The 24179-nt window shown below is 45.8% G+C and overlaps 1 protein-coding gene across 1 annotated transcript in view; it reads left to right on the forward strand.

Annotated features, from left to right (window-relative positions):
- Nucleotides 1–23930, forward strand: part of LOC139275960 (A disintegrin and metalloproteinase with thrombospondin motifs 5) — a 39884-nt gene extending 15954 nt beyond the window's left edge. Inside the window, exons 5-8 of the mRNA XM_070893217.1 lie at nt 2374–2557; nt 7140–7315; nt 11875–12050; nt 16772–23930. Coding sequence (XP_070749318.1) covers nt 2374–2557; nt 7140–7315; nt 11875–12050; nt 16772–17330 — 1095 coding nt within the window. The 3' untranslated portion in view covers nt 17331–23930. The remainder of the gene's footprint in view (nt 1–2373; nt 2558–7139; nt 7316–11874; nt 12051–16771) is intronic.
- Nucleotides 23931–24179: the final 249 nt, after the last annotated feature.

Genomic DNA, 24179 nt, shown 5'->3' on the forward strand with positions numbered 1-24179 from the left:
TGGCCTACTCCTGCACCTATTTTCTATGTTTCTATGTTTCTATATTCAATGTGTGTGTGGATATGATATGGTCATATGCACCTGTGATGTGCTCTGTGGTCGAATAGCCCGCTAACACTCGCTGCCTCGGCTCACGCACTAAAAATGAATGAGTGTGGCATTGGACATACCCAAAGACAAGTCTTCACCTTCCGAAGAGGAAATCAGAAGTAACACGGGGCGGGTGGGGAGCGGGGGCGTGGCGGTGGAAATGTTGTATTAGCTTGAAAGGGGCTGTTGAGCTGTATGTTTTGATCTCTGCTGTGATATGGAATGGTGCCCTGGGCTTTGAGGGCTTGAAGGCAACAAATCACAGGCGCTAACTGGCCCAGCTGTCTGTGTCACTTCAGTGCCGGGTTAGAATCAAGAATGCAGCAGACAAAGGCAGTGGCGCCTCATTCCAACGGAAATAAAGCCAATAAGCAAGGGAACAACGGTTTGTTTCATTCCAATGTCGTAATGTGAAAGCTACTTTCCCACAGATCTTTCTTGATGTCGGCTGCCAAGCTGTGGTTGGTTTCCTCCAGTTCCCGAGGATTATAACATGTCATCCGAGTGCTTTCATAAAAAGGAACTGTCGGAGGTTCTCTGGTCTCGGCACTCGGTGATGCTGGGACCTGGCCCCGTGGCTATCTATCTAGCACTGAAATGATGCAGTACTTGGGTACAGACACTGATTGACATTTAAAGCAGATGGCTTAGCAGCACCTCTTGTTGCAGAGTGAAGAGCTGAGTTTCACACAAACGCATCAAGTGTTCGTGCTCCGTTATCCCATGCCATAAGTTCAGGGCTTACAAGTGCAATTGGATCGATTTACACAGTTCAAGTTAGTGCACTTTGCAAGTGTTGACATTTCAAGATTAAGCTCCACCGATCGCTCAGCGGATATATGAACTAAGAAAGAAAGAATTGCATTTATATAGCACCTTTCACGACGACTGAACGCCTCAAAGCACTTTACAGCCAATGAAGTACTGTTTGCAGTGTAGTCACTGTCGTAATGTGCGAAATGCAGCAGCCAACTTGCGCACAGCAAGCTCCCACAAATAGCAATGTAATAATGACCAGATAATCTGTTTTTATTATGTTGATTGAGGGATAAATATTGGCCAGGACACCGGGGATAGATAACTTCCCTTCTCTTGTTCGAAATAGTCCCATGGGATCTTTTACATCTACCTGAGAGCAGACGGGGCCTCGGTTTAACGTCTCATCCGGAAAAGACGGTGCAGTACTCCATAAGAACTAGGAGCAGGAGCCTGCTCCACCATTTAATAGGATCATGGCTGATCTGATCATGGACTCAGCTCCACTTTCCTGCCCGCTCCCCATAGCCCTTTTTCCCTTATCGCTCAAAAATCTGGCTCTCTCCGCCTTAAATATATTCAATGACTCAGCCCCCACAGCTCTCTAAGGCAGAGAATTCCACAGATTTACAACCCTCAGAGAGAAGAAATTCCTCCTCATCTCAGTTTTAAATGGGCAGCCCCTTATTCTGAGACTATGCCCCCTCGGTTTAGTTTGCCCTATGTGGAAAAATCCTCTCTGCATTCACCTTGTCGAGCTCCCTCATTATCTTATATGTTTCAATAAGATCAGCTCTCATTCTTCTGAACTCCAATGAATATCGGATAAGACCAATGAGTATACTGGAGTGTCAGCCTAGATTTTTTTTTTAAATGTGCTCAGGTTCCTGGAGCGGGACTTGAACCCACAGCCTTCTGACTCAGAGGCGAGTGTGCTATCCACTGAGCCATGGCTAACAAGTGGGATAAAGAGGGGCAGCCTCAGCCCAGGGTTACCATCCACTTACTCCTGTTCGAAGGTATGCAGCAGGATTGAACCAGAGCGGGCTCAGCTGAGTTGCCCTCCCCTAAAAAATAACCTGCCAACATTTACACATACAGGAAAAATTCCACTTGAGTGAGCAATTGGGGGTAGGTTGGCACGTGTGCCCCATCGGGGATTCGCAGGCTTTAGGAGAGAAGACACAGTAACAGCAGGTTTATCCACACAGGGAACTGGTGGCGCAGACAGTTGGCAGACCAAGACAAGAGGCAAGGCAGTGTTTCCCGGTACGGATTGCAAAGTGGAAAGCATGCCTGCTAATAGAGGAGAGCTCCACATTGCAGTACCTCTCACTGAGTGATCGTGCAACAGTCTGGCTGTTGGTAACACCACCCTGGTCTTGTGCCAGTAAAGTTAAAAAATGTCCCATTGAAAATCCTGCAGACACCGAAGCATTGTTCAGCTGGTTCCGACTGACGCATTGTTAACTCTGCCCGGTTCTAATGCCTTCATATGATTGACATTTGTTATTCCTTGCTTGGCAGGCTTCGGCGAATGGAAACTGGGGCTCGTGGGGATCCTGGGGACAGTGTTCACGAACGTGTGGAGGTGGCGTGCAGTTTTCCCGTCGGCACTGCAACAATCCTGCTCCGAGAAACAATGGCAAATACTGTGTGGGGAAACGCGCCATCCACCGATCCTGCAACGTGACGCCATGCCCACAAACTGGTACGTCTGTCCGACAGTCTCCATGTACAGATAAACTACGCCGAGCTGGCACAATATCCTTGGTCGGTTTTCTCTCCCGTCCCCTGTCCTTTCCTGAGGCGGTCCCTCTCGATGGATACAGTTACACGGCTGGTGGCAGCCTTCCAGCACTTTGCCCAAGTGGCCTTTCTGAATACACGAGTGTCTGTGGGCTATTTGGCCATCAGAGGCATCACTGCTGAATCTGATCCCATCCTACATCAAGTGTCCACACGAGTGCACTTTTCAGTAAGGTCGCTATGTTGTGACCAGGCACAGGAACTCTGGCTGATTTTCAACCTTCCCCCTCTCCTCCCCACCCCCCCCCCCCACTCGCTGCCCCCCAGCCCAGAGGCACTGAAGCCTATTTTAGTGTCTTATCTGTTATTCTGATTAAGGTCAGTCAACTTAGCACAAAGCAAGGATTGACTCTGGGACCTTTTGGTCTGCATGGCTTCGAGCCACACTAGCTGGTGCATGTAAGCCTTTAGGTTAGCTTGTGAGAATTTTAATAATAAAAATGGCTAGAGAAACACTAAACCTATTGTCCAAAAAATATAAACAGTTGGTTGGACCTGAGTTTCTCGCATTAAGGTATTTAGGAGCCCGAGCTAGGCTGATGTAAGGAATTATTCATAATATTGGTTCATCAACATTGACTCATACGTTCTCACCAGAGTGCTGTGTCTGGATATATGTTCCATCAATTTACCACCCAAACTGCCATGTAGACAGCGTAACACTCATATTCAGATCCCATCTTTCCTGTCCCTTTATTCCTCCATCATCTCCATGTTTGAAGACCTCAATCTCTATCAGTGTTTCTGCCTCTCATTATCTGCTGCCCACCAATCTCCTGACATCATCCTTGCTGAAAATTTCTCCCTTTCGATCCACAATCAATGCTCTGAGAAGCGATTTGTCCTTGGAAACTCTTAATGCACAGTTTAACTCACGCTTCCCCTGTTTTCCCTCCTCGATCTCACCGTCAAAATTAACCCTTGCCCCAGAAGATGATTCTGGATCAACAGGCGGATTTGGCTGTGTCAGGAGCAAAATGGCACTGCTTGAGTTTGTTAGACCATTTCTGATGGTGGTCATACAAGGCATGCATTCCAGTCGGCAGCCCACAATTTGAGTTTGCGGAGGTGACTGTTGTCACTTGCGTAGGCTAGTCTTAGTTACTACACTTCTGGCCTCTTCCAAAAAAAACATTTGACCTCATTACCTCTTTCCTTGCCTTCAAAAGACTCTTAACTTTTCTCTTGGCCTGTGCCTTTGGTTTGTTTCCTATCCCAACAAATTTACAAACACGTAGGAAATGAGAATAAGGATTACCATTCAGCCCACCATAACACATCTATTCAGTGGAAACATGCACCAGCCAGTGTGGCACAAAGCCATGCAGACCAAAAGGTCCCAGAGTCAATCTTCCCCCAATTCTTTCACTTCTTCTCGTGCCTATCTAATTTCCCAAATCCTCCTGAGATACTCATTGCATAAATGTAATTTGTTGATCCTTGAAGAATTGATATGTTTTTTTTTTATTGACTTGCGAAAAGAATGTCAACTCCCTTTCCCCATTTTTCAGTTGATAAGGCCAGCCATAGGCTTTGGTACTGACCCACCAGATCACTAAAGTCCCTCTGTGCTGAGTTAGTTGGTGTCAGCCATGGCAAGAGCAGGGCTGGTAGAATTGGACTCAGTGTCCCCCAGACTAGGAAAGGAAACAAACTATCAATCACTGCTGTTGGAAAATGCACGTGTGGACATTCGATGAATACATGATTGGGCTCAGCACAAAACACATAATGAATGGAAGACATATCTGCATAGCACCTTCTCATATCTTGCTGAAAAAGCTCAAATCTTTCACATTCACTGAATTCCCTATTATGTAAGCTAATGCGGCAGACATTTTGCACATTGCAAGATCCCACAGACAGTAGAAATGAATGACTAGTTCATTTCTTGTTGGTGGAATTGGTTGAAGATCAATTTTGGCCAGGATTCCAGGAGAACTTCTTGCTTCCTTTGCATAAGGCCATGCGGTCTTTAACATTTCTCAGAATGGACAGGCAGGATCTCAGTTTAATGTCTTATTGAAGGACAACGCCCCTGGAAATGCAAAACTTCCTCAGCACTGCACTGGAGTGTCAGCTTAGATTATGTTCAAATCCTGCAGTGGGTCTTGAACTCATGACCCTCAGACTCAGAGATAAGAGTGCTGTCATCTGAAATTTGGGTCCTTGGCCACTTGGGGCAGCAATCCATGGAACCACACTGATTGGGCAGGAATTTCCTGGGAACTGCTCCCGCTCCGCCCGCAACATTGCGGAAACCCCATTTACGGGTGAGGGTTTTCCACAACACTTGCAGGAATGTACTGAGACGGAGCGGGAGGAACTCCGAGAAAATTCCTGGCACGGGAAGAGGAGAGAAAATGGACCAAAAAGCTTTCAACCAATTTATCCGACAAGTTTTATCGTCGGCCTGCTTGGAATACATTCAGTCTATCGCGGCAGTATTTCAGGAATGTCCCTCCAGATGGGATTTTCAAACAAACGCCAGGAAAAGATGTTGGATTATCTCAGTTGACATGAGCAGCTAGCCCAGCTCACTTGCAGCAGGGGCAGCATTATCTAATATGAAAGAAATAGAGAGAGACTTTCTAACTGTCAGCTAGACACTGCGAATAACGTCGCAACAGGGCAAGAATGGTGGCAAGGGGAATTGGCACTTCTCACCCTGGATGTACTCGTGGCCTCCTGATAGAGACAGAGATACTATGGAAAAGCAAACCATAGCTGTAAGCAATGACCGACATTCCAACAGGGTTAAAAACCTTGGGAATTAGCGTCATCATTAATGTTGCCTCTAAGCTCCATGGTCCCACGCGGGCCGTTCATCGGCTTTTCCATTGTAAATACCGCGCCGCGCAGAAATTTAAAGGGACCACGCATTTAAAGAAACAGGCCGCACACAACAAAGCACAGCTCGCAAGGAACAGTGATCATAATGAGCACATTTCGTGATTAACCTTTCAGTCCTATAATGCCTCTATGAACGGGCTGCATTTGCAGCACATAATGTAATGGAAAATAGTTTGAGGTGAGTAGTGGCTAAAGTGGGAGGGATATGCCCATGTCTGGCATGTTTTAAGTGATGGATTTCAGACCTGGCATGCTCATCTCTTCAAAAGGAACCTAACCATTGGCCCGCATGAAATAAAAATAAAGCAAAAGGTTTTCAAAACACTGCCTCAAAATATGAATTGAATGGTGACCGGGGCTGAGCAAATGTGAATGTGTAGAGAAGTTAAATCCCTGTGTACATTGCACAGAAAAAGGATAAGGAATGGTGGGGTTGCTCATCTCAGAGACCCAGGGCTTGTTTGCACTCTGCTAAGCATTAGCAGTGGCTCGTGTTTTGAGTGTGCTGTCAGATCCTGTTGGTCTTGGCATCTAATGGCACAGTGTCTGAATGCAAGATGCTGGAAAAGCAAATTTTTCCAGTCTACTGTTTGCATGACCGTACTTTATATTCTGGTCATTTAATCAAAAAAGGGATTGCATTCCCAAAAAAAGTGGAAAATATTAAAAGGCATGCAGTGAGCTGAAAGAATACCACACGCCGAGTGTATGTGGCATAGCGGGCCGATTCATCTATGGCACTGCAACAGGCGAGTTATGTGCGGAATGAAGTTGGTCAGGGTAGGAAAAGAGCCCAGTGAATTTAGAAGGAAACTCAAATATTGGCAGTGGTAAGACGGTTAGGAGAGTGCATTATTGTAGGAGGGGAACCCAAAACTCAGGAGGGGCATAAAGAAACCGGAAGACTCAATTATTGGAGGGGGGGGGATATAGGGTTAGGAAAGTCCAATATTGGATGAAAGGGGGTAAGGTTAGGTGGAGAACCTATTATCGGAGAGGAAGCGGTAAGATCAGGAGGAGAGCTTCAGTCTTCAAGGGGGGGGCTTAAAGGTAGCCAAAGACTACAGTGTTGGAGAGGGAGGGGTAAATGAGCTTAGGAGGCAAGCTCAATATTGGAGGAACGCAGTAAGGTAGAGGAGGCAAAAAGTTTTTAGGTTGGGAACCCAATATTGGAGGAGGGGGCAAGGTTAGAGGAAGAACCCATTGTTAAAGATGGAGAATAAGGATTGATATAGAAGCCATTATTGGAGGAGGGGGTAAGGTTAGGAGGAAAACCCTCTATTGGGCAGGAGGGAGATGAGGTTAGATGGTGAGCTCAATATTGGGCAAACAGGAGAGGAGACCAATTATTGGGTAAGGCAGTTAGGTTAAATGGAGAGACCATCTTGTTTATTATTCCCATGGAGGATCTTTTCATTCTTAATCCATTGGTGCCTGTTTCCTTCACTAGTCATTTCTCTCAGCTTTACCTCACACCACTGTGGTTCCTGAAGCAGTTTTTAAAAAGCACTTGCTTAGTGATGCCCATAGGCACGATACATACTATGTTGAAGGATGGAGCACTTCTGTAGTGCTGAACAGCACCCAATGCATAGTTTGTTTAAAAAAAGCACAATCTTTCATTCGAACAGGCAAATCTTTTCGACACGAGCAGTGTGAGGCACGGAACGGGTATCAGACCGATGCCAAAGGAGTCAAAACATTCGTGGAATGGGTTCCAAAGTACGCTGGCGTTATCCCTGCAGACGTGTGTAAATTAACCTGCCGAGCTAAAGGAACAGGATACTACGTCGTGTTTTCTTCAAAGGTAATGGTGTGGCGGATGAATCGTGAGAGACTGCATCCATTCTGTTGCCGGGTTGAATGTTGTCTGATTGTGCGTGTCTGTGCCCAAGAAGTGGGTTTGCATGGAAAGTGCGTTGCACGGCGCAGTCCCGTGCAATAATTTTTTAAGTCGGTTCACGGGCTCCCAGGCCTACAATCCCTGCGGTCTGGAAGAGTCCGTGTTCCACGTTTTTACAGAATGTGCGAGGTTGCAGCCCCTGTTCCATTATTTAAAGGGCCGGCTCCTGAGTTTCTGGTTGCACTTCAGTCCCACACTCCTGATCTTTGGGCACCCTGTGTGGAGGGGAGCGGCCTTCCGCGAGGGGTGGGCGCCAGAGGGACTGGAGTGCATCATCACCCCCGGCAACCAAATTTTAATTTGATTTTATGTCTAAAGTTTAATTGGTTTAATTTGCCGGTTTTAGTGCCCCTCCCCCCCCCCCCCCCCCCGACACTTTTTAGCCAGGGGGAACTTGTATAATTTCTCTTCTTAGTGCCCTAAACCCCCCCCACCCCCCAAAAAAGAAAAAGGGGCACTGGAAAAAATGTATTTTGGAGTGTGAACCCCCTTGCAGGAGGCATTTGTTTAAAGTGCACAACTAAAATAGTTGAACTGGTAATGTGCAGTGTGATTGGTGAACCTTTGCGAATACTGCTACAACTACAGTGAGAGTGAGAGTGAAGCCAGGACCCTGTGAGAGGAGGAGGAAGAACAGCTGCATGGAAAATGATATCTGGAGCCAGCTGCAAAAAAAGACACAGCCAGTGCCACAAAGTAATGAAACAAAAAAAAATGCTTACCTGATTGTGGAGTGCTCCACCCGGTTCCACGGCAGTGCCTAAGACAGTTGCCGGACCGCGCTCTGCCCCCGCCCCACCCCCTCCCTCCCAATCGCTTCCCCCCCTTTACCCAGGGCCTACCCCGAAGGCCACTGCTGGTAACACAGCTGCTCAAAGGCTGGAATCCCCTTCGCCAGCGAGCCTCCTGGGGACGCCCAGCTGGCATCGGTGGGCTCGCCGGTCGCGTGTCACGAAGGTGCGAGGCCCACTATCAGGTGGGTCTCGGGCGACCCATTCCAGTGCGGGGATCGCTCCGCTGGCAGGCCAACTTCGAGGCCTGCGTGTCTGCTTTGTGTCGGTTCACTTTAAGGAATGTGACGTGGGACCTGGGGTGGTGCAGTGGGCTGACCACGCGAGCTGGCTGCAGCCCAGAGTGATGGGCTGAGCCTCCTCCCCTTCTGCCAGCTCTCTGAATCCCAAGCAGAATGAGTTTGGGATAGTCTCAAGCCCGATCTCGAGTGAAGTTCGATTGCACGTGGAAGTCTCACACCGAAATCCCGCCCGCAAGTGCAGTAAGGGCGGGCTGTACTGTGGCTGGGGAGCTAAAACCCACGGTGGAAGATATTCTCTCTTTACCTTGTGTAACGAAATCTGTTTTATAAAGTGGGCATTTAGTGCACTTCTGTAGTTGAAGGGGCTCTATATCTGTCCAGTGCCACATGATCCTGATGGTGGATCCCAAAAGCACAAAGCTTTCCATTCCTTGACATCTTGATGAACACAAAACTTCATTAAATATATTTTTTTAAACATAAAATGGAACCTCTGATTAAATCAAGATTATCTTTAACCTAAGTATTCTCCAGAGCCTCTTATCAAAAGAGTTTTGTTGAGCCACACTGAAGAGTTAAATATGAATTACCCAGGGCTGACAGTGAGTATATTTTTACAGCATAAGCTGTACGCAATTTAGAGATCAAAATGATCTTAACCTTTTGGCTCTTGTCACCTATAATTGAAGAAGGAATGAATTCCTTAGCATCTATGCCAATGCCGTTTAGATAATCTATTGCCATATATTCCATATCTCTGGGCGGTGCTCGGGAGGGCTCACATGTGTCTTGCTGACAGTAGGTTTGACACATTCCCTCCCCACCCATTGTTAAATACTGATCTGCAACCACAATTCAGATGAGAAACCCAAACCAACACTTACTGTCAGCGCTGTTCGCAGGCCCCTGCCCTTACCAGCTTCCTTTGATTGCTGTCCACGAATGGGGAGGGAGGAAGGAGAACTACGAGTGTGGCTCAGAACCAATTGCTGGTTCAGCTGGATCTTCATGAAAGGGGAGAGTTGGAAACCAGCTTAAATGTAAGGAAGGAGAAGCGTCTTGGAGAGTTACTGCACAGTCAGCTTCTGTCCCAGAAAGCGGCTGCCTGCTTTGCGGCGCAGCAAGCCACGTGCCAGCTGTGGTTCAGTGGGTAGCACACTCGCCTCTGAGTCACAAGGTTGTGGGTTCATACTCCCACTCCAGGAACTTGAGCACATAAAAAAAAATCTCGGCTGACACTCCAGTGCAGTGCTGAGGGAGCGCTGCACTGTTGGAGGTGCCGTCTTACGGATGAGACGTTAAACCTAGCCGTCTGCTCTCGCAGGTGGACGTAAAAGATCCCATGGCACTATTTCGAAGAAGAGCAGGGGAGTGAGAGAATCATAGAAATTTACAGCAGGGAAGGTGGCCATGTCTGTGCCAGCTGACCAAGAGCTATCCAGCCGAATCCCACTTCCCAGCTTAAAGTTACAGTACTTTAAGTGCACATCCAAGTACTTTTAAAATGTGATGAGGGTTTCTGCCTCTACCACTCTTTCAGGCAATGAGTTCCAGACCCCCACCACCCTCTGGGTGAAGAAATTTCCCCTCATATCTCCTCTAAACCTTCCCCCATTTACTTTAAATCTACACCCCCTGGTTGTTGACCCCTCCACCAAGGGAAACAGGTCCTTCCTATCCACTCTGATCCCTGGTGTCCTGGGCCAATATGTATCCCTCAATCAACATAACAAAAACAGATTATCTGGTCATTATCACATTGCTGTTTTGTGGGAGCTTGCTGTGTGCAAATTGGCTGCCGCGTTTCCCACATTACAACAGTGACTACACTCCAAAAGTACTTTGGCTGGAAAGTGCTTTGCGACCTCCGGTGGTCAGGAAAGGCGCTATATAAATGCAAGTTTTTCTTTTAACTACTTCTCGGGCAAGATTCAACAAACAGCTTGTCTGATGGACGATCCTACTCTCAGTTCCAGCCTAAACTTCCTCTGATTTACTGACACTACTGTAGTCACTACTCCTTTGAACTTTACTTGCTTGTGCCTTCTAAGCTACGAATATAAATTTAGCCCCAATTTTAACCTATCCTGCCGGGTGAGCTGGCTGGGAGGGGTTAAAATGGTGACCAGACGGAAGCAGGCTGTGATCACGCCTCCGTCATTTTAATGCCGGGATTCTGGCAGCAGGAAGGCCGCTTGCCATGGGCTATGTGTCCGTGGGGGACTCCCGTCCACCTCTCCCCCGCCCACACCCAACCTGCTCCAGCTTGTAATTGGGGTTAAAGTATCCTGCACACTCTTCCTCCACCTTCACTGTGTTGAAACTATAACGCACGGCACATGTCTCTATGTTATTCCCCAAGCTCCTTCTCTCCCTCAATCTACCTGCTGCAATAAACAGCCTTTTACAACCCAAGCTTCCCATCACCTAGCCACGAGTTTGTGATTTATCTCCTCGTACCCGTACTCCTTTTGACCGTAGGGATGTTCTACGCTACGGATCTTTGATCTTCTCCTAGGCTTCTAGTTAACAACTAAAAAGCATCTGAAAGCATTCACGGCTATAGTGCATGGAGGTCTCGACAATTGGCCCAACCATCTTACAGGAGTCGAAAGTAATTTTGGCAACTGGCTCCTTTAGTACAGAGCTTTTCTTGTTTGACTGAATCATTATTTCATTATTTCACAGGAGAGCTGATGGAAGGTCTGTGTAATGTATGTACCTGTGAGCATGCTCAGAGGTTTGTAGAGCTGTTGCATTGTGAGTGGCTTAGCCAGTCACGTGATGTTCACAAGACTCAATAAAACCCCAGTCAGTTGGGTCTAGGTCATCCACGATGTGGTATGCTGTTGTGAGCCTAGTGGATGAACTGGCAATGTGTAGTGTGATTGTTAAAACTTTGTTAATAAGCCAATTAGTTCTTAATAGCAATATGTTCTTAAGCAAAGAACCCATGAAGCAAATACATTACAGTCTGGGTAACATTGTTGTAGAACATAAGAAATAGGAGCAGGGCTAAGTCCCTCGCGCCTGCTCCACCATTTAATACGATCATGACTGATCCGATCATAGACAGGTCCACTTCGCTGCCCACTCCCCATAACCCCTGATCTGCTTATCGGTTAAGAAACTGATAACTGAGAATGTGGCGTATCAGTTGAGTTAATTCATTTCCTGAGAGCCCTATAGTGAGAGCTTAAAAATAAAATACTTCATATTCAACTCTGCTCTACCTTACAAAGTCCCCCGGGTCTATCCAGGAAGATCCAGTTCACCTGTGCCAGCAGATGGATTTCCCAACTGCATCGCTCTCTACATGCACCTGGAACATTGGGAGTCAGCACAGCTGACGCTGCCACGTTCAGGAATAACGTGAAAGCTGTCCGGCACCTTTCCCATTTCCTGAATTGTATTTTGTTTTACTCCCCAGGTAAAGGATGGGACGGAATGCCAACCGTACAGCAATTCGGTATGTGTGCGGGGACGCTGTGTCAGGACTGGCTGCGACAGTATCATCGGCTCCAAACTGCAGTTCGACAAGTGCGGAGTCTGCGGGGGAGATAGTTCCACCTGCGTGAAAGTATCTCGAAGTTTTACCAAGAGAAGGTAATGTGAGCCAATACGTTACGTCGCACTATAAGGTAGAAATTAGTATCAACAACAACTTGGATTCATATAGCGCCTTTAACATAGTGAAACATCCCAAGGTACTTCACAGGAGTATTATGAAATTTTAAAAATTGACACCAAGCCACATAAGTAGAAATTAGGGCAGATGACCAAAAGCTAGGACAAAGAGGTAAGTTTTATGGAGCGTCTTAAAGGATGAAAGAGAGGTATAGAGGCAGAGAACTTTAGGCAGGGAATTCCAGAGCTTGGGAACAAGACAATAGATGAGCGATTATAATCAGGGATGCTCAAGAGGGCAGAACTAGAAGAGTGCAGACATCTCGGAGGGTTGTGGGGCTGTGGGAGATTACAGAGATAGGGAGGGGGCGAGGCCATGGAGGGATTTGAAAATAAGGATGAGAATTTTGAAATTGAGGCATTGCTTAATCGGAAGCCAATGTAGGTCAGCGGGCACAGGGGTGATGGGTGAGCGGGACTTGGTGCGAGTTAGGACACAGGCAGCTAAGTATCAGTGACATGTTATGAGCCTTTAGCGTGCTTATATGCAACTCCCCCTTTGACAATATCCTTACATCTTTCTAAATTTATATCTTGTGGGGACAGAGTTAGTGAGGGCTGTTAGTGCTGGGGAATGGAACATAGCGGCATTTCTTTTACCTCATTTTCACCTCAGCTCGACTACAGGTTTTGACTGCCATTTCGGTGCAGTCCCATCAGTACTAGCAGCTCTTCCAAGCTAGCGTTCTTCATGTGTTAGCCTACACTGTGACTGTTAGCAGGCTATTTGGCAATGGAGTGCAACATGATTGCGCCTGCTCTTCTGCTCACTGGGCACCCACACATGCACACCCTCCAGTTATGCTCACTGCATAGAGATCAGGAATATGAGTCTTAACTGTTTTTCCTTTCCCTAGAACATTGGGGTTAACATTTGTGCCATCATTCTCCTTTTTTAAATTTAAAATGGCACTTCATTTAAAATACACCTGGGCACAGAGTCAGTTTGGGAAAACAAAAGTGTTCGGGGCAATGTCGGTTGCAGGAAGGAACTTTAAAAATCTGTTCTGTGCCGGGGGGGATCAGCTGTTCCACCTTTTAGTAGGAGCCAAGTATAACCAGAAGAGCTTTTCATTGTGGGTTCTGAAAATGGTCTGCCAATTTAACATCCCAACAGACCCCAAATTCTCATAAAATAAGGACGAGAGCAGGGATCAGACATCTGAAAGTGCAGGAAGGTCAGTACTTAGCAGGCAGCTAGTTAAGAGATGTACTTAAGATAAGTTAATGAGCAGTAATTGTCAGGGAGAGAGGAAATGCTGTTTACAGCAGCAGTCTCCAAATATTTCCAGCCCTGTGTTTCTGTGGTTTCCCATTGACCCTACGTTTCTCTAGTTTTTCCCTATAATAGACGTTTCAATTCACTTAGTGGGTAAATATACCACATGGTGTGGCACTAACTTGTACAGTTCAGAAGGCCACAAGTTCACTTCATGGCCTGTGCTGAATTTGCTGACCTCAGTCAGGGAGACAGGTGAGTTGTTGCATTTAACCTCAGTCAGGGAGACAGGTGAGTTGTTGCATTTAACCTCAGTCAGGGAGACAGGTGAGCTGTTGCATTTAACCTCAGCCAGGGAGACAGGTGAGTTGTTGCATTTAACCTCAGTCAGGGAGACAGGTGAGCTGTTGCATTTAACCTCAGTCAGGGAGACAGGTGAGTTGTTGCATTTAACCTCAGTCAGGGAGACAGGTGAGCTGTTGCATTTAACCTCAGTCAGGGAGACAGGTGAGCTGTTGCATTTAACCTCAGTCAGGGAGACAGGTGAGCTGTTGCATTTAACCTCAGTCAGGGAGACAGGTGAGCTGTTGCATTTAACCTCAGTCAGGGAGACAGGTGAGCTGTTGCATTTAACCTCAGTCAGGGAGACAGGTGAGTTGTTGCATTTAACCTCAGCCAGGGAGACAGGTGAGTTGTTGCATTTAACCTCAGTCAGGGAGACAGGTGAGCTGTTGCATTTAACCTCAGTCAGGGAGACAGGTGAGCTGTTGCATTTAACCTCAGTCAGGGAGCATCAACCAGTTTCCCTGCCACACTGCGGAGATCAGTCTGAAAATGATGGCACTTATTTTTTCTTAGCATTCTTCTGAACACTGGAATTGCCTTCAGTTCAACCCATCGGAGCTGCCTTGTGTCCGATAACTGTCCAGTAACTTATTCGGCAGAATTCCCACTCCTGATCACCGGCTAGTGACACACCTGCCGAAAAGTGAGGACAGGATTGGGTTTAATCGGCGATACCTCTTGCTGCCTTATAACCTGATCGCTTACCGCCTGGGCCCATGCACAAAGAATAGTCACTGTCAGCCCTCCTGGCAGAGTTATCACAAATAGCAAGTGGAGACTGAGCCGAGCAGTTATGTGAGGCACCCTTAATGATTTGCGTCTGCAGAGCCGCTGGGTGAGTGCATGTGTAGGCGTGCATCTGAATAGTGTTGAAGGCTGCATCACTTTTCCGTCATCGTCATAGACAGTCCCTCGGAATCGAGGAAGACTTGCTTCCACTCTTAAAATGAGTCCTTAGGTGGCTGAACAGTCCAATACGAGAACCACAGTCCCTGTCACAGGTGGGACAGACAGTTGTTGAGGGTAAGGGAGGGTGGGACAGATTTGCCGCACGCTCTTTCCGCTGCCTGCGCTTGGTTTCTGCATGCTCTCGCCGATGAGACTCGAGGTGCTCAGCGCCCTCCCGGATGCACTTCCTCCACTTAGGGCAGTCTTTGGCCAGGGGCTCCCAGGTGTCGGTGGGGACGATTCCGAGGGTGTCTGTGTCAGCACAGGGTCGTGAAAGGGTTAAGGGCCATGACACTCTCCGCAGTGGTTGGTGAAACGGTTAAAGGCTCTCATGCTGCGTTGAAGGTGTCTGCATCATTGAGGCTGATTGACGAAAGGGTTAAGCGCTGTAGCACTCGGATCGCGTCTGCCTTGGTGCACATTGGCCAGGGCAAGGATTTGTGGAACAGACCGCTCCTATGGGTTGAACTTACGGAAATTCCAGTCTTCAGGGGAATGTTGTGAGAAAATAAATGGCACCAGTTTCCGACTGATCTCTGCACTCTGGCAGGCAAACTGGTTGACACGCCCTGCCCTTCTGTGCCTGATCTCCAGTTTAAGTGCAGCAATTATTGAGGCTACGAGGTCATCAAAGGCTACACCGTGGTCTGGTGCTGCTCCAGCTTTGTTGTGCTGAGATACATAAGCTTGAAAGTCAAGAGGCCTTCGAGACACAGCCACAGAGATGATAATCTCCTGCGCCTGAATGAAGGTCTGTCTGATGCATTTTGGAACTTCTGTTTGCAAACACGCGATCCAGATGTACAGCCTGGCCGCACGCTGCCTCACAGACAGACACGTGCCGGGGCCAATGAGATTTCCAAAAGCCAAGTGCTAGCAGCTGTTCAACAAGTTGTCTATGTGCAGCTTGTCAGGTGGACCAACAGTCAACCAGTCAACATTCAGTGGGAGACTGACGCTTCAGGTCTCGGCCACCAGCCATGGGACCTTGCATGTGTATACAACATGCCGGTAGTTCCAAGCACTTCACTTGCTTACTCTCACGAGAACTCAAGAGGGGAAAAAAAAACATGACCTGGGGCTATCCCAACTTTCTCGGCGATACTGAAAATCGTCTATTTAGACTGTCGCTTTGAGATTAGATCGTGCTTACTACACTTGTTTATAATTGCTCGCTCAGTATTTTAACAGAGGCATTAATCTATTTGTTTTAAATCAGTATCTCTTAAAGTAACTAACAAAGGATTTCCGTGTGATGTGATAAGGATTTGTGCTGTCATATTGCACGCCATCATTTTTAGGCTCATACGCCCTGCTGCTTCAATAGAGAGCTATCACCATAGATACCAGCAGTCGCTATGTGGACATTGACTGATAGGTTCCGCCAATCAAATCATGATTTGAACTACAGCTATATTACATTATATCGCTGTATATTGTAATGTAAATGCAGTGCTTGCATATATTGCAGAAAATAGCAGAGCTCCCACCCCTCATCACAACAATATTATTTTGAGAGGAAAAGCAGACCCTGTATATATTGTAAGTGGAATAGAAAGTCATGTATATACTTTAGAAATGTATAAGATTCTGAGGGAGCTTGACAGGGTAGATGCAGAGAGGGTGTTTCCCCCCTCCCCTCGTGGGGGAATCTAGAACTAGGAGCATAGTTTCAGAATAAGGGGTCGCTATTTAAAACGGAGATGAGGAGGAATTTCTTCTCTCAGAGAGTCGTAAATCTTTGGAATTCTCTACCCCAGATAGCTGTGGAGGCTGGGTCATTGAATATATTTAAGGTGGAGATAGACAGATTTTTGAATGATAAGGGGGTCAAGGGTGATGGGGAGCGGGCAGGGAAGTGGAGTTGAGGCCAGGATCAGATCAGCCATGATCTTATTGAATGGCGGAGCAGGTTCGAGGGGCCGCATGGCCTACTCCTGCTCCTATTTTTTATGTTCTTTTCGGGAAATAACAAACCCTGTGTAGATTATAGGACATGGCAGATCCCATCAATATTGTAAGGCAATGGAAGGCTGTATATATTGCATGGAAATAGTAAACTGGTGGCAATAAAATTGTCTCTTTTTTCAATTGCAAATTTAATTTTACTTTTTCATTATCTCCTCAGTGTTGGGTACAGAGAGGTAGCAAAGATCCCAGCTGGAGCAATGCACATCAAAGTGCGGCAGTACAAGCCAAAGGGCCAGCAGCGGTTCACCGCCTATTTGGCAGCGAAACGGAAGAATGGCGACTATCTCTTCAACGGCAAGTACATGATCTCAACTTCGGAGACCATCATTGATATGAACGGCACTGTGCTCAACTACAGTGGCTGGAGCCAGAAGGACGACCAGATGCATTCGATTGGCCACAGCCCACTGAAGGAGCCTCTGATCATTCAGATTCTCGCCACCGACCCCGGGAAACCACTCGACGTGCGCTACAGCTATTTTGTTCCCAGGAAGCACATGCCAGCGACTAATGAGAATGCCCTCAAGACTCTGGCGGCACAATCCCACCTGCCCAAGTGGGCAACTGGGCCGTGGCTGTCATGTTCCAGAACCTGTGACACTGGCTGGCAGACCAGAACCGTTCAGTGCAAGAATGGACACGGAAAACTGGCAAAAGGATGCCCCTTGTCCCAGAGACCATCAGCGTTTAAACAATGTTTTCTGAGAAAATGTTAATGCACAGTTACCAGTAAGAGTCTTTTTTATTTTGACATTTTGTTTGGAGTTTTGTTTTAATTTAAAATGAAAACATACTTGGAGACAAGGAGGGAAAGTTACTGTCAGCATGCCTTGACATGAGGCAGACCCTGCTGTAAAGTTGAGAACAATCGAAGCACGGGCAGAATCTGTCTTGTTCACCAAACAAGTGCACATCGGGATTGCCGCACAGTGGGGGAGCATCGGGTGCATTGCCCTGGGGTCTACAGGACTAGCGAGCACGGAAAAGCGACCTGCATGTTACCTAACTCAGATGCATCCCTCACCGACATGGAAATGAGATCAGTATAGCCATCATTTCCAAGGCTACCAAATGTTGCATTGATTCCACAAATCTTTCTGCCCCTCCCAAGGGAAACAGACGTCTGCAGTTTCGGCGCAAGCTTGCCCTGTGTTTTAACATTCGTTTTGCTTTGTTCTCCCGTGGGCCACTCAATTGGGGCCAGTGACTGGTTCCTGGGCGTTCGATTGGGAGAGTGCACGGGCAGCTGCCTTCTCGTATACTCACAGTTGTGCACATGACAGTAAGAGAAACCAGCTGGACAGAGAGGGAATTCTCAGTATCCAAGGACGGAATAAGGAACCAACTATGCCAATGAGCATACAGCACTGCCCAGATCCTAGGAAGAACTTGTGCCACTGTGATTGCAACATCTTGTTAGAGCACTTAATGATACTGCCTCTCACTGCAATACGTCACGGAGATAGTGAAGCACTCCTAACGCACTCTCTGAATCATCATCATAGGCAGTCCCTCGAATCGAGGATGACTTGCTTCTACAACAAAAAGTTCACAGGTGTTTCAATGAAAGACCTAAAATTCCAGGTCCGAACTAAATCTTGAAAGGTGAAAGATGCCTGTGCTTGGATTATTTTTAATGTGTGGTTACCGTTGCACACCAGCCACCACACGGGCTTGACAGAGCTAGGTCTTGGTCCAGTAGCAAGGATTAACCAAGACGACTGGAGACCAGCTCTGCTGCACGGACCACATATCGCAGTGTGGGCTGGGCCCATGCTACCCCTGGGCCCTCGCCTCTTCTGGGCCCCGAACTCACGGCTCTCCTGGGCCCCGATCAAGTCCCTCTGCAATCTCTCGCCGCTCCTTCGCCCTGAATGAACAGTTGAATGAAACATGATACAATTCCACTCGGTAATTACAAATCTGATACCACACAAGAGGGAAGAGGGGAATGGGCTGAACGGCTTGGAATTCCATGGCGAAGGGGAGGCGGGTACAGATAATTTAGCATTATACTCTTGATAGATCACAGGCTCGTTCTGATCTCGGTCTCTTGATTGCTGAATGAAGAAATGCTAGCATGGAACTTTTCACCAAGGTTTGGACGTCTTTCCCAGAAAACACGGCTTTTATAAAACATCCGAGTGACTTATCATCTCGAATGACTACACTTGACTTGAGCGAATATCTGTCCCCAATTTAAACTGCCTGCCCCTCTGACCCACTGTGCACTCTACCTGGTGAGCTATTTGTCTTCGAGATTGCTGTTGCAATGGAGCACATGGAACCACAGAGGAAAGAACACGTTTGTGTTTTATCTCTATCGGAACTTTTTTTACACATACTTTCTCTCCAGTGTAGGCAGGCCAGGCCAGGAGCTGGCAAGAGCAAGGGATTAATAATCCATATGGCACTCAGAACTGGTGAAGCAGAACTCCGCTGTCAGGGTGCCACTAGGGAACGGTGGCATAGGAACGGAATGGGCTCGGGGCTTGAGTTCTGATAATTGTTTTGCTTATAATGAATGTTCATCAAACGCTTCAGTAATTAACAGCGCCACATCACGCGAGACAGCAGCAAGTGGGGGACAAAACAAACTTGTTTTCGAAGAAACAAACCTTCCCAGTCCAGTTTACATCTTAGAATAGCTGCCTCAAAAAAACCAGAGTGTCTATTTTAAGACTGGGCAAGTGGCAACCTTTCTCCAATGGGAAACCAACACACACATCCCAAAGAATCTGTGGTTTACAGCTCTGACCTTGCTGGAAGTTAGCTTCAAGAGGACAATCGGTCATTCACATGATGGGGTGTACTGACTGCTCCACCTGCCAATTCCAGGATTTAAAAAAAGAACAAGTGCTGTTTTGCTTCAAAAACAGATGACCTTACTCGTGACTTCACACGAGCAGCGAAAGTCATTCAGTGTGTTTGTGATTAGCTAGTTATGATTTCCATGGTAACCATCAAACCAGTGCTAGAAGCCAACTAATCAGAAGTTATTTGCAAGCGGGAGAACGTGCAATTTTATAATTAATCTATTTGTTTCCCAGTTTAATTCCCTCATCTTAATGAAGCAATGCAGCTCTTTCCACTCAGTTGCCAGGCCAGTTATAAATGGGTCAGATCCAGTGAAGAGTTGCTTCACTATCACCCTTCCAAATGGCTCTGTTATTATTCATTCTCAGGCAAGGCCACATTTTTACTCATCCCTATTTGCCCCGAGAAGGTGGTGATGGACCTTCCTCTGTTGTCTTCATACAGCGGAGTGGTGTGCTAGGCCACTTCAGAGGGCAGTTAAGAGCCAACTACGTAGCTCTGGGACTGGCGTCACATATAGGCCAGACCCGGGTAGGCAACACATTTTCTTCTCTGAAGTACATTCATTGACTAGCTAGGCTTTTATGACAACCCAAAAGCTTCATGGTCACTTTTACCAACAAAAACTTTTCATTTCTAGTTTTTTTTTTAAACTGAATTCAAATTCACAGACTACCAAGCGGAAATTCGAACACACATGATTTGGATTATTTGTTCAGATCTCGAGGAATGCTTGCCGAGTAACACAGCCACTATACTAAACGCACAATGTCCTACTGAACCATACAGACCAGAAGGTCCCAGCTTCGATCTCTTGCTTATGCTGAACCAGTTGAGACAGCTGTAAACATAAGAATAGTCACAGATGAGAAAAGACCATCCAGCCCATTGAAGCTCATCCCTTCAATGCCTTAACTCTCCCAGCCTTCGCATCGAACTGCATTTTGAACACTCCTGATTTATCTGTCTCTATTGTCTTCCTGGCAGATGGTTCCAAACATGTATAACCCCTGTGAGTGAGGAGTTTTCTCCTCATACAGGTGAAGACGTTAGCATGGGTGTCAATTTCCTCAGGCTCAGGAGGAGAAAAATTGGCTCTTGTAATAGGATGGAAACTAACTGAGTAACCAGCCTGAAGTGATGGGATACAGAAAGCTAATTTATCAGAGAAGATTGGAATGACTCAATCGCCCCCTCCCCACCATTGCACACTTCCAATGTTACCAGTTGATTTTGTGTATGCCATTAAATCATTATTTTATTCATGTCACACATTGGAGTGGTACAGGGAATCAAGGGATATGGGGAAAGTGGAGTTGAGATAGAAGATCAGCCATGAGCTCATTGAATGGCGAAGCAGGCTAGAGGGGCCGAATGGCCTACTCCTGCTCCTATTTCTTATGTTCATAGTATAAGAAAAAAAACAACAACTTCAGACACTACTGATGCCCAGTTTCTTCTGGATTAGTCTCCAACTTAAAACAATGCCTCAGAAAACTATGATGTCCAACTACCTTTTATTTAGACCCTGCCTGTTTGGATGTAAAGAGTATCCAAACATGGCCCAATCAGAAGCTTCATTGGCCTTTGCTGTCTGACCTAAGACAGGGGTGTATATTTCTCAGGTGCTGAGGCATATCTCTGCTCCCAAAGGGACCTCAGTACGACATGAAATCGAGCAAGCTATTCTGAATGCGTCTTTTCACTGATGGAGTTGTTCTAAACACCGACTCTCTCTATTTCCTGTTTATACAGAGGCCATAACTTCTAGGATCATTGTCTGCAGTACCCAGAAGTTGTGTTGTGTATATACAGCAAGTTTGCATCTGGCATAGCAAGGTTCAACTTTCTAATAGACCAAAAGAAAGACTTAGATTTAGTAATTAGTCATTAAAACCATACAATTTCTGCAATTAGTGGTATTGGAATATGTCTGATAGGGAGGAGGAGACTGATTGGGGGGACTCATTGTTTGATGTACTATTTCAAAGTTACCATGGAAACCACACAAAGCTGATCAGAAACTGCACTGGTATAGATACAAATAGACAATTTACTATATCGGGCCTGGTGGTGATGAGCATTAATTTCAACACGTTTTGGATAAGTGTCCCTGGACCAGGCCAGCAATAGTAAAGCCACAGTTCTGATGATGATCCACCCAATATGCCATTCCAGCATTTTATGCTTCAATCAACAAAAGGCAAATCAATTTGCTCTGGCTTATCGACGATAGTTTATAATTGTCCAATTGTAAAAGACATGATTGCATTTCCTGAAGCTGTTGTGGAGGCACAGAGCCTGGCCTTACTGCAGTATTGTATTTGTTCAATTAACGCTGAAACAGCCATCAGTAGCATTCCCATTCCTACTTGGCCTTTCAAAGTCCAATTCTATTGCTGTGGGGGGGGAAAAGGGCCCCATATTTTTATTTATATTATTTAAGTCTTTTTACACAGCAATAAATCTGCATCATCTCAGTCATCCTCCTTATAATTGATAGTACTGGCTCCTCAGATGTTTCTCAGACCCATCAACAGCTAGTCAAAGTAGTTATTATACTAACTGTTCAACAGTGGCAGGGCTAGTTTTGACTTTGAAATCTCCCACAATATGACTCAGTTAATTAAAGTAGATAAGCCATAAAAACCAGGACGCTTCACGGTTTGATCCCCAGTGTGTACATCAGTTTCCTGGTCTGGAAGAGAGGCTGCAGTTGTCCTCTGCCTTCTTGGGGTAGAGATGGGAAATTCAACCAGGGTTCCAACTTCTGACTGCTATCCAACAATCCTTGCTGGAAGTTCTAATGCCCTGAGGTTTAATAGCCTTCGAATACTCACTGTCCAGATTCGTATATAATATATAGCCACTTGAGTGAGGTGCCATAGGGTGCCAATGAGTGAACCTTCAGCTTAGCGGAAGCATTCTTTCTCTGAGTCAGAAGGTGCAGCATTCGAACTAGAGTCCTGATGAGTACCGACTCTAACTAGTGGGTTACTTGTCTCTAGTGGGTGAGGGTGGCCCTGTATAGGACTAGCCACAATATCAGGAGCTTCACGTCGCAGCCTGTCCGACAGTTAATCAGCCTGCAAATCCTTCCATTACTTCACACTCTAAGGGAAGAGTTTGAAGATACAATAACAACAACAGCCAGAGGGTGCCTATTGCTTTCAAGAAAGGGGAAGGAGGGAAGGGAAATGATTGGCTGAAAGGGAAGGAGAAACAAATTAGAATTTGAAGAAATAGCACTTGAGGTTTTTACAGTTATATGATTGACAATAGGTCAGGTATAAACTTGATGTTTTTTTTTTTAGCCTTTAGTTACACAAAGGTCAATATCTACTATACATCATCGTTTAACATTTAAGCATTCACTTTCCTGTGGATACTGTCTTGTGACAGATTTGGCACATTTTACAATGGGGCAGCTCCAATCCCAGCAGATATTATGTGGTCCCAGATGGAATAAGGGACTCAGGGAACAGTATGGACTGCCAATTCCAAACCCAGTACGTGGACCCGGAAGTGAGGAATGGGGGTGATGGGGAAGACCAATAACACTCTCCCTTGCAACCTTACATGCATGACTTTTGGAACACCTTGGGCCACACAGGTCCAGACGATCCCCAAGAGGTGCTTTCTGCCGTCCCAGTATGTGGTCCTGGGAGGAAAGGTTCCCCATTCAATAAAAAAAAATTGGAGACATTATTCTCGACTCTGTTATATGTCCCACCCTTATTCATTTCCATAGCTGGGCCAATTGAATCAAAATGATCTGAACTCACTCTGCATCTTCGGTTCAACAGTTCCCTTTTGAATTTGGGAATCTTAAGAGTGAGCTGCCACCAAGGGATAATCATTTTCTACTAATACATAGATTTAATTCGGTCTCCATGAAGAGGGGAAAAAACATTCCAGTGTAATTTTAAATTGTGAAAAAAGTGTAAGGCACAGCACTGAAATAATTTATTTGCGTTTGTACAACTGGTGTGTCAATTTGATGTAACAGTTTTATTTATTGTTATTTAATGTGGAGAACACCATGCAAGTTTTTTGAAAAAAAATTGCTGTCGTGTCCAATTTTACAACTGTGTTTAATTTATGCTTCACTCTTCTTGTGAAAGTTCACTATATTTTTTAAATATGTATGTTTACGTAATGTACAGCACTGGTTGCTTTGTGTACGATTGCGATGTGCTCTTTCCTCGTGTCATTATTTAGATGCTGTTTGCATTCCTCATGAGGGAAGCTGTGCTTGTCTTTTTAAAAAATATATTAATTAACTGAGGCGTCATGTCAAATGCATTCTAATACTTATTTTTTAAAATGTAGCAGTTGTGCAATGCATATTAATCATGTCTAGGAGGTTTTTTTATCAATTATTTTAAGCACATCAGTAATATTCTGTAATGTACTGTAACATTAATCATGTTGTCTGTGTAACTAATGCCAAAATTCACCTTTTTTAATGTGTGTAAATTATATATTCCCAAACGCAATACTACAGTCTCACAATTTAATACCTGGTGTTTTGTTTAATGGTTGAATTTAAAAGACTATTTCAGTAATCAATTTCCAATCTGAGGTTTCATTCTTTCCTCGCTACTATCTATCTCAAAAGCACAGAAATGTAAACAATGGGTTTCAAGAAAAATTATTTTCGCTGAGAAATTGAAGTTTAACAGCAATGACAAACCTTTCAAAGTAGGCACTTTGAAAATGGAGATCTGTGAGGATTTAATGCTCTG

The sequence above is a fragment of the Pristiophorus japonicus genome, chromosome 11, assembly GCF_044704955.1.
Source record: "Pristiophorus japonicus isolate sPriJap1 chromosome 11, sPriJap1.hap1, whole genome shotgun sequence".
NCBI lineage: Eukaryota > Metazoa > Chordata > Chondrichthyes > Pristiophoridae > Pristiophorus > Pristiophorus japonicus.